This window comes from Cololabis saira, chromosome 2 (assembly GCF_033807715.1).
Source record: "Cololabis saira isolate AMF1-May2022 chromosome 2, fColSai1.1, whole genome shotgun sequence".
In the NCBI taxonomy this organism is placed as follows: Eukaryota; Metazoa; Chordata; class Actinopteri; order Beloniformes; family Belonidae; genus Cololabis; species Cololabis saira.
The window spans coordinates 4720083-4733706 of record NC_084588.1 but is presented as its reverse complement, the minus strand read 5'-3'; the positions used below and the strand labels follow the sequence as shown (position 1 = coordinate 4733706).

The window sequence follows — 13624 nt, the reverse complement described above, 5'->3', positions numbered from 1 at the left end:
ATGTTTTCCTAAATTGCAAGTCATTCAAGAAAAAACACCAGCCAAATGACCTACCAGTGCCTTCTTCTTCATGATCTCCATCACCATGAGGAAGATCTGCTGTGACTGGCTACGACTGTAATTGAAAGTCTTCTGGATGGTGACCAGCAGCTGGTCTTTCACACTTTCACTCACCAGCCTGTGAAAAAGGAACCATACAGTAAGGGGATAGCCACCACAGATATTCCAAAACGCTCGAAATGTTTGAATTGAGGACAACTGGACTTTTTTTTTTTTTTTTCCCCAATTTTTTCCCATTTTTATCCCCCAGTACCTAAGTGACAGTCCTGGGCATTGCCATCCTCTACCAACCCAGGGAGTTCCTGCACTGAGCCCAGGTCTCCTTCCTATCCTGACGAGTGAGCAGCTTCTTTTCACCAGACAGGGTGGGGTTTCTCCGGCCGGAAGTAGCGCGTGGAAGGATCACGTTATTCCGGCCGGATCCTCCCCACCCCATCTGGCGCCCCGGTTGGCCAGAGGGGGCATGTGTAGCCCAGGACTGTTGCATGTTTTTGTGAGGGTAGCTCACATTGCTACCCAAGGGAACACGGGGAGAACATGCAAACTCCACACAGAAAGGTCCTTTCACCAACCCCACCCAGGGTGTGGGCACTGAAGTCATGGGGGAACTAACACGCACTTCAGCACCCACAGCGTCCCCGGCGGGAATCGAACCCTGGACCTTCTGGCTGTGAGGCGGCTGCACTACCAGCCCCCAACAACAACTGGACTTCTTTTGCTGATTCAAAAAAAAAAAAAAGTTTCATATTTCGTCCAAAACTGATCAAAAAAAGTCAAGTTGCGTTCTCTAAAACTGGCTTATAAATCTTTTTTCCAGTGGCGCTGCTACGCTAGGAGTGCCAAAAGTAGCCCAGAATTGGTCCATATCAGCTACCTGGGAAAATACCAGAACCACAGAGAGCAGACACATAAGGGTCCAAGTTGGGCAACTTTTGGTACATCCTAGATAGTAAGGAATGTCTGGCCTGTTTTGGGCCATCTTGCAGTTTTCTATGGTCCATATATGTTTCGGACTGAAAACATTGACTGAAGTTGACTATGGCTGCTTGATTTCAGCCTCACAGACATGGACCAGATTTGGGTTTTCTTTGGGCCTTTGAACATTATTATCCTCATTTTAATTTTTTGCATTTTTACCTAATGTTCTTTTAATCGGCTGCTTGATCAACCCAAGGCCTGGGGACACACGTGGGTTTTCATCTCCATCAGCAGACTCTAAGCAGTGCGTCTGGTCAACGGGACCACGCCCCTGCTGTAATAAAGAGATGTATGGAGGATTTGGGGTTGATGTCACAAATCAGCCGATAGAAAGTTGTTAGTTTAATTCAGTCCGTTTTTCGTCAATTGATCAGTTCTCAAATTTATGTTCAAAATTTTATCACACACTTTCACTTCTGACTTCCTGCTGGGTATTTTGTTGTCCTTCTTTGTAGAATTCATTTGTGAGGTTATTCAGCCCATAAACGGGCTTTTCTTATTTTGTTTGTTTGTTTTTTTTTCTTTATTCAATTTCCTCCTAGTTGTTCCACTTCTGTTTATCACCATGCTGTCATCATTTAGGCTAAATGATGACAAATAAAGTGTTGGTAGACCATTAAATGAATAACATTTACTTGTACATTTCACTATTATTGCACGCTGTCAATAAAAGTTCACAACTTAGTTGTTTTTTTTTTTGTTTTTTCCATAATGGTAAGATCCCTTTAGTGAGAGTTTACAATTTTAGATGATAGACTAATAAGTATCCGTATTACTTAACGGAGTTGGTGCGAGACAATTATTAACCTTTAAATCATTTAATGTGGCGATGGTACAGTTGACTTGGTTATTGAAGACAGTCAGTGCAGTTCCATGCACATCTAAATCAAGCTATTGGCAACAATCTAGCAAAGGGATGAACGGGAGTTTCCCAGAAATCCAAGTAAACATGCACAAGAAGACTATTATTGATTATTGATTATTGAGTGAGGTGCGTTCGTCTCTGCGATGCTAGGTGGCGCCATATGCACTTTTGCGTTGGCGTTCTTCCGGCGATTCTTTGTTGTTCGTTTTCTTCTTCTCCTACTGTATTCTGGTTTTCGTGGTATCGTCACTTCCGGAAAGGGGAGTCCCGGGGCGGTCAGTGGCTCGGCTAAGCGTGGGTCGGTATACATGCTATAATAACTCGGATTAGGACGCGTTATCTGGCACTAATAGCTCAACCTAAAGAGCTTCAGTTTGGCCCGGCTAACTGTGCATTCACACCGAAAGCGTCACGGGTGCCATTCATTTTCTATGAAAGCTCGCTGCAAGAGGTGTCGGATGTGTCGGAGGCATCGGGAGCGGCGCGTTGGAGGCGTCCAGAGCGTCAATTTGAAGTTGAGAGAATCTCAACTTTATGCAAATGAGCAGCGGCGACGTCAAGGCAGCATCCAATCACAGACCGGGATTCCTGAAGCAAGAAGCCTCAATGCAGATTGTACTTTCATGTTCACACAAACGTACACTCATTCGCATGCACACATGAGCATAGCTGTGCACTAACAAACTTATTTTTATCAGGAATTCACCGCAGACAGACATACAGAAAATAATGCCAAAATATAAAGAAGGCTTCCCAAAGTGTGATCCATGGTGAAAGGGAAACAGAAGATGTGCATGCTATATAGATATATGTATTTACACTTTTTCCCTCTAGTTCTGCAGCGCAGCTTGAAAGCGTCAATTTGAAGTGGAGAGAATCACAACTTTATGCAAATGAGCAGCGGCGACGTCAAGGCAGCGTCCAATCACAGACCAGGATTCCCAAAGCAAGAAGCCTCAATGTAGATTGTACTTCTGCAAGCATCAGCAAACGCAGCCGTCCTGACCGACCACAGGCAATTTTTGACGCGTTCGGTGTGAATGCACAGTAAGGTGTATACATGGCTTTTTAAAAATTCGATATCGGTCAAGGCAACAATTCAACTTTCTGTTAGTGCATGTAAACGTACTGAAAGCCTCTGGATCAAGGAGCGGAGGGGGTCCAGTTTGGCAACCTCAGAATTGAGTCTCTGCTTTGTTCAGATGATGTGGTTCTTCTCGGTCAGGCCAAGACCTGCAACTTTCACTGGAGTGGTTTGCAGCTGAATGTGAAGCAGCTGGGATGAGAATCAGCACCTGGAAATCTGAGACCATGGTTCTTTGCTGGAAAAAGGTGTCTCGGGTATCGGGTGGTTATGCTTTCTGGACTCCCCCTGGTGAGGTCTTCCTGACACGTCCCATACTAGACATACTATGTATCTCGGTTGGCCTAGGAACGCCTTGGGATACCTCTACATGAGCTAGATGAAGGTCCTTGCTTAAGCCTGGGCTCCTGGGACCCCAGATGAGCAGATGAAGATGAATAGATAGATGGATGGATGTGGAGAACCCACATGGACCTGCTGGATGGGTCCTATCAGGAAAGAGCCTAAAACCACAGACGGCAGGAACGTTTGGGCCAAACGTGGTTACTTTTGGTGGTTCACAGATAGAAAAGAGTGTTTTTATTTTCCTATGGCCCACATGTGTTCTGGACTGGTAGCAGACGTGGCCCAGGAACAACCCAGCTGAGTTCAGGCATCCACATGTGTGCTAAAGAAAGCTGCAGATGTTGACCATGTTTGGGCACTTAAGATCGTCAGGGCTATTTGTGTAATTTTTGCTAAACTAACCTAACTAGCTATGCTTTAAAGAGGCAAGCTTTTGTCTCACAATCCCTGATGCTTATGTGAGTCATAATTTCATTTCTTCATGGAAAAGTTCTTAAATGTTCTTATTTAGGAGGCTATAAGGCAACTCATCTAATGAATCCACACATGCTTCACATTGAAACTGACCTTCTAGGTTTGGGTTTCTTAGTGGCTGCAAGTTTTTTATACATCTATACCGTCTGTTTATGAAGAAAAACAACTCTGCTGATCATCTGCAGAGCTAAAGTTCCAGCACTGACACCTGTCCTCACCCGTCCTCCTCGCAGTATCGGTGGGCAAAGGAAATGATGTCCGACGCTCGACCGCTACCGTCACAGACCACGACCGGCACCGGAGGGTCCTCCTTCAGACTCTCCAGCACAATAGAGATGACGTTGGGACCCCCTTCCAGGATCAGACACACCACTGGGACCCCCTGACCCAGACCTAAGAACAGACGGTGGTCTAGTCAGGAAAACCATAGTGATTGACATCCCAGATGACTCAGGATAAACACTGCTACAACAGATCATTCATTAACAGTTTCATGTGGCTTTATATGCCCTGAAAAACTCATGTTTGTTGGTTTCTCTGGTCCTGCTGGTTCCAGTCCTGCTGGGTATTGTTGAGAGGGATTGTGCTTCTACAGAAACACAACATGGAAAACCAAGACAGTGGTCTGACAGGCGAGATGGACTTTGGACAGATTTTCTTCTCCACCTTGTGCTTTCTCATTGAAGTAATGACTAATAATAATGACTTGGATTTATATAGCGCCCTTCAAGGCACCCAGACCGCTTTACAGAGATCATTATTCATTCATACACATCCTCACTGGTGGTGGTAGCTACGTTTTGTAGACACAGCTGCCCTGGGGGAGACTGACGGAAGCGTGGCTGCCATATCGCGCCAAACGGCCCCTCCGACCACCACCAACATTCAAACACATTCACACGGGGCAAGGTGGGTAAGGTGTCTTGCCCAAGGACACTACGACAGCAAACTGGGACAGAGCGGGATTCGAACCGCCAACCTTCCGATCATTGGACGACCCGCTCTACCACCTGAGATACTGCCGTCCCGAAGTGGCACTGAAGTGAAGATTCAAGGAAGTCTGCTGTGTTCCAAAGCTGTTTTTATTCATTGGCAGTACACATGTTCTAATTGGCTGGCAGGTGTCCAAGTGTTAATGGACACCTAGAAAACAAGTTCGGTCAAATTGCCTGATATCTTTAATATCATTGCGCTGGATCAACTGCCAGGTGGTAACCACGGCAACGGAGATTCAGAGAAGAAGAGCCGGCTACCGCAGGACGGCGACAAGTGATTTTGTAATTTCTTTTAATTTATTTGGTGAATTTAACAATGATTGATGATTGGGATGCAGAAGAGGAGAGAAAAGAAAATGAAAAGAAACTGGAGAAACGGCACAAGGAGGTGACACTGGAGATTATTTTTTTGAATGGTTGATCATATATGTAGCTTAATAAAACGATTTAGGAAACTATCTGTGGACTTTGATTCTTTGAAACAAATCTATTTCTATCTATTTCCTGTTTGTTACTGTAGCATAGCCGAGCGGAGTTGAGCGGACTAGAATATCTCCCGTTGCTAAGTCGTATCTCAGGTCCGTCCTAGTTACTGGAAAATCAACACTGTGTCCATTAAGGAGCTTATGGGACGGTAGTGATTGTTCCAGGTTGTTACCAAGGAAACTGAGTTATGGCTTGTTAAAAAACGTAACTTACCAGCTTACAACGGCTGCAGACGAGAGATTAAATAGTCGCTCAGCCGCTCAGCTGTGGCTTGTTATAAAACTAATTTAAACTGAAAACACATTAACGCATGAATAACTGATTTAATATTTATGTTTTTTGGTAAGTGGCCGTGGTATAAGCGGGATAATGCCCTTCGAGGTGAACATTAACATAAATATATGGACGACGCGGGGCGTGAACCGTCCAACGCGAAGCGGAGGACGGGTTTGCATCCGCGAAGTCTTTATCCCTTACTTAGACTATAATATGGGTTTAACTGCCATTTATTCAACTTTGTGGGCTTTTTGATGACTTTGTTGTGAAACAGCAAAACACAAGTAAAGTTCCATTTCCATGTTTTGCTGCCCTTCTGAGGATCTTCTCGTTACACTGCCCCCTGTAGGTTTGGCTGTTCATAGCATCTTAACAGCTATTTATGCGGGTTTGTGTAAATGATGGTATTTTTCAAAACGTAGAGGGGGAAATATCCATTTTTGTAAATACCTATGTATAAACGTGGCGTAAAGCAGCCAGTTGGCTGTTTGTCGGGTCACATGACTCACGTGTGTTGATCTTCTGCAGGGAGATGTGCTTCTCCAGCTGTCTGCGGAGCCGGACCTCGGCGCCATACTTGCCTGTAGTCCCGTTGTCGGACAGGATGAAGTGGGAGTGGCTGCTGTTTAGGACCGACAGCTTGCTGAGCGGGTTGGACATGGTCTGATATGGCCGAGTCACCTGCAGCACAACAGCCCCACAGGAAAGTCACCGTGGTGATGCAATTCACTGAAGCCGGGTGCTAAAATGACAGACCACGGCTTTGCAAGACACAAAACTCGGATCATTGACAAACTGAGGAATCTCAATAGAAGTTATTTGCGTTGAACGAACACAACAGCAGGGCTGGCAGAGGAGACTGCTGGTCATATTTGTGCAACACGATTTGGTTGCTAAACAAATGCTGTTGTTATTTTTGTTTGTTTATTTTGTTTATTTATTTAGCACATATTAAAAGTCAGTAATACAATTACCATTAAAATAAAAAACAAACGATAGACAGCATATATGCAAGGAGAACCATATACAAATTGAACAATTTGGAGGTTATTAATCTGATAGATATTAAGGATGCCAAATTTACGAAACAAAGGTAACGAGTGACTTCTTAGAGGCGAGGAGGCGAATGATTCTCACCAATCGTTTTTGCAACCTAAGAATTGGTTGTAATTTTGTTAGGTGAGTACAGGCCCAAGCAATGTTGCAGTAACTAATAAAGGGATAAATCATAGAGTAATAAAGGTTGAGTGAAACTTTTTGTGTTTTTGTATTTTACCAATTATTCCAATGTTTTTTGCAATTTTAGATGAAATTATTCAGCATGGATCCTCCACCCGCTGCAACTACTGCATCATCCAGCTCTTCTGATGTTGGTGAAGTCAGCTAGGTCAAGCAAACCAACACCTGATCATCATGTTACATAGTAACAGTTGTCTTCCCTCTCCTCAACTCGGCTTCAGGCGCCAGGGAGGCAATAACACGGCCTACATTAACACTGACCAGCGCATGTTAAACACACCTTAATCCACAGAAAATAACAGGGTCTCATTTCAAAACACCTTCTGTTTACTGGTGGATCTACATTTCTACCCTCACTTATGGTTACCAACTGTGGGTGGTGACTGAAACATCATCGTTACAAGAGGCTGAAATGATTTTCCTCCACAGGGTGGCTGGACTCCTCCTCAGAGATAGAAGTTCAGCTATCCAGGAGACAGTCTGAGTTGCTGCTCCTCAACACCCAGAGGAGCCAGTTGAGGGGCTTTATCTGGTTAGGACGGCTCATGGGGGAGGTGTCCTGCTGAACCATGTTCTACTGGAGAGACTGTATCTTTCAGCTGGCCTGGGAACGCCTTGATTTACCTCTCAAAGAGCTGGAGGAAGTGGTTGAGGACAGGGGACCTAACATGTGTTACAGTTGGGTTTGAACCCCCCCATCACATAGACGTTTTACTACATATGGACTTAGACCAGAACTTCTACGGACTTTTCTCAACATTTCTGGTTTGTATTTTCTTCCTACGGGTTTAGTTTCCATTATTGACCACAACTCTGTTGAATACAGCACCACCTTCTGATGATGAAACCAGATGATGGAGACAACTCTGATGAAGGTCGATATGAAGGGATGTTTTCTCGACGGAAATGATGCTGTGCTTTATTGTGGTTTAGTCTGGATTGGTCGGCTTCAGTCGGAGTTGGTGTAGTTTCTGTCATCAATGTTGTGGTTCAGTCGTATTCTTGGTGACCTGGTGAGTCAGCTTTGTCTTACGTCTTTCCCGATCAGGTCTTCCTTGTTCTCGACGATGCCCCACGGTGCGATGCCGATGGCACAGACCTTCCCTCTGGACTTGGATGAATGGTCTTTCAGGGCATCTCCAACATGACGGATCACTCCTGAAACAGGATGGAGGAGGAGGTCAGTTAGGATCATTTCTGTCAATGGTAAAATAATTCAAACATCGTTCACTACGGAGAAGGTTGAGTTTTAAAGGGACCTACAATAAGAAGTTGATATAGTGATAGCTGATTTTTTTCTACAAATGGACAATACCGGTTACTTACCCCCCACACTTTTTGAAGCCACTCTAGATGTGCAGTTCCTCTACTAACCGCGAAGGGCTGGCTCCAAAAACGAGTCAATCTCACAGTTAGATATAACATCTATACTAACTGTACTGGGGGAATGATTTTGTACCTCAAAGTAGAATTATGGATAATTAACTGTGTGGTCTGTGCCGTTAACGGCTTTAACTGCTTAGCACTGTCAGTGAGCTTGACATCTTAGCTCTGAATTAAAGACCTAATCGATCACTTGTTTTATTTCAAAGACGACCAAGTCACGTTGTGCTGTTAACTGTACTAACAGACCACAGGAACCAGTTCTGGCTTGGTCTGTAAGGATCGAAGGGGGCTCAGCTATAACACCCAGCAGCAGTCATTTTTGCTCCAGCCAAAAGCAGCTAGCTCACAACCAGAACTTGCAGCCATTCAACGCTAGTTTGTTGGCTGCCAGCTCCAGTAGCACCTTCTCCCTCAGAGATTTCCAACCCCAACCCAGAAGGGTGCAAGCTCTGGGTGTTTCCAGCGGCCTTGACCACAGCTAGCAACAGCCTTTCTGGCTACATGTAGCTCAAGCAGAGCTACCCTTTGAGGTTTGGCCAGGTCGGTTCCTACCAAGATGGTTTCTAATGGCGCTTTTCCACTAGTACCTCTCCAGTTTCTGTAACTACTATGTTGAGGTTCTAAGCTGCTGAGTCGGCTGTATCTGACATCATCACACTACAGGCCACTGAGTGGTCGGGGGGTTGGAGTCAGACGTCTGAGTCAGGAGGTGACATCAGTGAAAGAGAGACTCTGATGGCGGATTCTTTTTTTTTTTTTTTTTTTTTTTTTACCTTGTCTGCACACATATTATTGATTGATACCATGACGGTAGAAACCAAAAGTGTATATATGTGCATTATTACTATATTTAATATATACATATATATACGCACACATATGCGTACACATACATAAATATACACATACAAACCCAGTGTTTTTTTTTTTTTGTTTTTTTTTTGGGGGGGGGGGAGCGGGTGGGGGGGGGGGGTGACGACATCCACTGCCAATCCAGGAAGCAGGAACACACGGAGACACACGTCAAGCACTGGAAATCTGCAACAAAAAACCACAAACAAAGCACGAAACCGGCACGGAGCCAACCAAAACACGAACAGCAATCGACCTAAATCTTGAGATCTTATCGCAGTCTGAGCTAAGCTATCGCTACCGCTACCTAAACCCAAAAACTAGAGAGCCAGCATACAGGTGGACAAGCCAGTGTGTATGTCTATGTGTGTGTGTGTGTGTATGTATATGATCATGCGTGTGCGTGTGTGTGTGTGTGTGTGTGTGTGTGTGTGTGTGTGTGTGTGTGTGTGTGTGTGTGTATGCATGTGACTAAATGACTATATGTGTGTATGTGTGTGTGTGTGTGTGTGTGTGTGTGTGTGTGTGTGTGTGTGTGTGTGTGTGTGTGTGTGTGTGTGTGTGTGTGTGTGTGTGTGTGTGTGTGTGTGTGTAATAAACCAAACAAAGCTCCACCTGAAGTGTATCTATAGTGGGGGAGGGGGGGGAGCAACCCCGCCACCCGCGAGACCAGAGGCCGACAAGGAAGAGCCCGGAACCCAGGCCACCGGCAACCCCACAGAGGGGAGAAGTAGGAGGGAGGCAACCCACCGCCTGCGAGGCCACCCCCCTTCAGGCCAACGACCCCCACCCGGCAGGGGGCCAGCCTGCCCGGAGAGACAGAGCCGCCCCGGCCGCCGACGCGGGCAGGCGCACCCGTCCCCCACGAAAGTGGCCCTCCAAGACCAGAGGGGCGCCCCGCCGTAGAGGCAGCGGGGGGGACCGGAGACGGGCCCGGAGAGAGGGAACCCCCCAACAAGGCGACACCCGCGCAGGCCCGACAACGGAGGGCCCCAGACCCAGGCATCCCATTCATTCATCCATTCACCTATCCGATACCTATACTAATAATAATATAATATACTATACATAATACTAATAATAATACTAATAATAATACTAATAATAATAATAATAATAACCATCTTTGTATAATATAATATTGATAAATTATTAAGTTTTTGATGTCCTGCCAATGGAGGCTCAAATCCTCCATGGCAGGACCCTTCCATACCACATTCTCACCGACACAGACATACAATCACGCACCGTTTCCCCCTCCCCGGGGGGGTCCAGCACCGCCAGAAGGCACCCCAGGCTGCACGGCGGGCCCCGCCAGGCCCGGGTAACCCGACCCACCTGTCCCAGGCCGGTGAGGGAACGCGGGTGATGTGGGACCCCCTCCCGCCCCTTGTGTTGAGTGCATGTGATTAATGCCATAAAAACAGGGAGGAGGGATGGCCAAGTATCGATTGACACCGACCCCCCCCCCCTCCCGAACTACGTGTCCTTGTCAAGTGTATTTATAAAGTGTTGAATGTGCAGTGTCTATTTTGCTGTTAAAACCGTGAGGCGGGGAGTGCCGGGCCACGCGGGACAGTGCCCCCCACGACCCGGACCCCCCGCCTTTCGCCTATGTGCGTATGAATCGTGTAGGGGGGGCAAGAGGGGGAGCGGAGGCCGAAGCCAGGAGGCAGGACCAGCAAAGCCGGCCCTGATAAGACACCCGCGTCCCCCCACCGGCCATCCAGTAGACGGGGGCCGGCCCTCCGAGCCGGGCCAGGGCCCCACCGTACCTCCACGGGCGCCCCCGGCGCCGCCGGAGCCCCCAGACGGAGGGGGAAACGGTCCAACATCCTCCCATTCATACTGACAACATAAGACATAGATACCTGGGAATGGTGCCACCCCGGTGATGATGGCGGATTCTTGTTCATTTTATGTCTGTTTCATGATCCAACTCTGAGGTGCAGATGTTCATAAACCTGGTGCTGAGGAGAGAATTAAAAAGGGATCTAGACGGGCGATAAGGAACGACCAGATCTACCAGGAGCTCTGTCTCTTCATAGTCTCGTGGCTCCAGATGACTTTTCAGCAGCGCCGAGACAAACAAACAAAAAAAAAAAAAGCGTTGCTGCTTGAAGTTTCTCTCACTCTCATTTTTTAACGTGATATCAAACACAAGTCACAGACCCAGCAGCACATCTATCTCCAGGTTCTACATCTTTAGTGTTGTTGTCTTCTTCATTTAGATACACAATCAAATACGTCACAGCAGCTTCACTCCAACCTCCTACTTCTGATCTGGGTATTGAAAAGAAACGAGGGCAAGGCGAGTCGAGTCACGCTGAGTAGGTACTAGTGGAAAAGCGCCATAAGTGAGTTCCTATAAAAGCTCTCTAAAGAAACCTTTGAATGACTTGACAGAAGGTTTGTGCAGGGGGGTATCGGAGAGAGTGGGGGCTGAATGTGGTACCTGTGCTGACTCCTCCTGTGAAGATCCAGGCTCCGGTGGTGACAGCAGCTTTGATCAGTCCCTTACCGAAGACCTGCTTGAGTTTGGGTGGCAGGTCAAAATTCTGCAGGCCCCCATGGACGGAGATGAGCAGCGTAGGGAGCTCGAGCTGCCAGTCCTTCACCATCAGGTGGAGCAGAGAGTCAGGCTTGGAGTCAAAGGAGATCCTTATGTACTGCAGGAGGGTGAGAGAGAAAGGGGTGGGGTGGTTTAGTCAGGGGTCCTACAGGAACCCACAAAGGCAAACCAATGTGTGTACTACCATGGCCTTGTTGACGTGTCCCCCTCCCTGGAACTCCAGGATCCCGTAAGCATCGGTGGGGAACGTCTGGCTGTGTTTCAGAGCGCTCCACCTCTCCGTTGGCTGGCCCTCCAGCTGCACCAGGGGGGGCCCTTGGTCTGCGGTGCCTGGGGGGACGGCGGTGTGCTGGGCCACAAGCTGACCACAGCTGCACCTGAGCAACAACAGCACACGGTCAGGCCAACAATCACACACAAGTTATTTTGTAATGTCATTATTTATTCAACACAAATGAAGATAAAAGGGAAAAACTTGTGTGGGCACACAGTGCCAAAAGAGAAGGACACCAGGCATAGTTTTAGAGGAGAAGCAAGTGTTGCTGCACATACAACTGGAAAGGATTATAAAGGCATTTAAACTATTGGGACTTAACCGTGCTCCACCGAGAACATTCAAGACCTCATAGGTCAAACTAAAGACTGGTGGGCTAAAGTCATGGCTCAGTTGGTCAACTGGCACTGATGTGTGGTCAGGGGAGGCAGGAGAGGATGTGCGTCATCAGAGAAAGAAAAAATGAAAAATGAAAAAATCATTAAATGGTTATATTTATCCAGTGATTTACATTATAAAGTTATTTTCCACCTAACTTCACCAGTTTTGGATGAATTCTTTCTTCAAAATCGCTGCATTTTCACGTTTACTGTTCAAATACTGAAGAGACGTGTGGTGAGGCTGCAGCCATATGAGCCTCACCATGGATTGTGCAATGACTCAGCTAACTGTGCTGGCATGCTAACTGTGCTGGCATGCTCTGCAGTGAGACTGTATTGCTGTCTCTGTCAGGGTTTGACATTTCCCCCAGTTTGAGTTTCAGTTCTGTCCCTCCTGTTTCCCATCTGCCCTGATTGTCTGCACCTGTGTCTCGTTATCCCCTGTGTATATCTGGTCTTGTCTTTCCCCTGCTCCCTGCTGGTCTGTACTGTTTCCTCCCTCCATGTGGCATGTCAAGTTTTTGATCCTGCTCAGCAGCGCTTTTGGTTTTGCTGAATAAATCCTGCTTTGTGAACTCCTGCCTCCTGCTCTCCTGCGTTTCGGTCCTCAACAAACCTATCGTGACAGCCTCTCTGTATGTTGCCATTAAAATGTTCAAACACTTTTAACATATTAACTAAATTTAGTTTAGCTAATGTATATCATCTACAGTGTTTTTTTGTGTGTTGAGCAATCATAAAACGGCTGCGGAGAGGCTCTAAGTGATGCTTGCAGTTCTCCTGCCTCATGGTAAGGGGTAGTCGTGATCCCAGTGACTCTTCCTGTGACTCCTCTGGTGCAGAATAAGTGACAGCAAGCTACAACCTATAGTTAACAAGTCAAGTGCAGCCATTCGTTTATTACAGGACAATAAGCTATTCTGTAGGGTTCCTGTTTATAAATCTGATTGTGATGAAGTCAGTGCCTCACTAGCCATGAACCTACCACCCCAACTGGCATCCAGAAAAGCCAGGTGAGGTGGTTCATCTGATTTGGCTGCCTCCTGTATGCCCCCCATGGTGAAGTTTTTATGAATGTATATTACTGTCTTTAATTAAGAGCATACTTCTTGATTTTTGATGGCTGGATGGATAGATGGGTAGATAATGGATGGATGGATAGATGGATGAATGGATAGGTGGGTGGATGATGGATGGATGGAGGGATGGATAGCTGGGTAGATAGGGGATGGATGGATAGATGGAGGGATGGAAGGATAGGTGGGTGGATGATGGATGGATAGATAGGTGGGTAGATAGGTGGATGGATGGAGAGGTTGGTTGATGGATGGATGGATGGATGGATAGGTTGGTGGATG

The 13624-nt window shown here is 46.6% G+C and overlaps 1 protein-coding gene across 2 annotated transcripts in view; it reads right to left on the bottom strand.

Annotated features, from left to right (window-relative positions):
* Positions 1-13624, bottom strand: part of LOC133457322 (transient receptor potential cation channel subfamily M member 1-like) — a 69823-nt gene that overhangs the window by 40284 nt on the left and 15915 nt on the right. For both annotated transcript variants that reach the window (XM_061736465.1, XM_061736476.1), the window contains exons 3-8: positions 11797-11989; positions 11496-11709; positions 7836-7960; positions 6073-6244; positions 4025-4199; positions 55-178 (exon numbers count right to left, since the gene is read on the bottom strand). In XM_061736465.1, the coding sequence (XP_061592449.1) occupies positions 55-178; positions 4025-4199; positions 6073-6244; positions 7836-7960; positions 11496-11709; positions 11797-11989 (1003 nt within the window). The remainder of the gene's footprint in view (positions 1-54; positions 179-4024; positions 4200-6072; positions 6245-7835; positions 7961-11495; positions 11710-11796; positions 11990-13624) is intronic.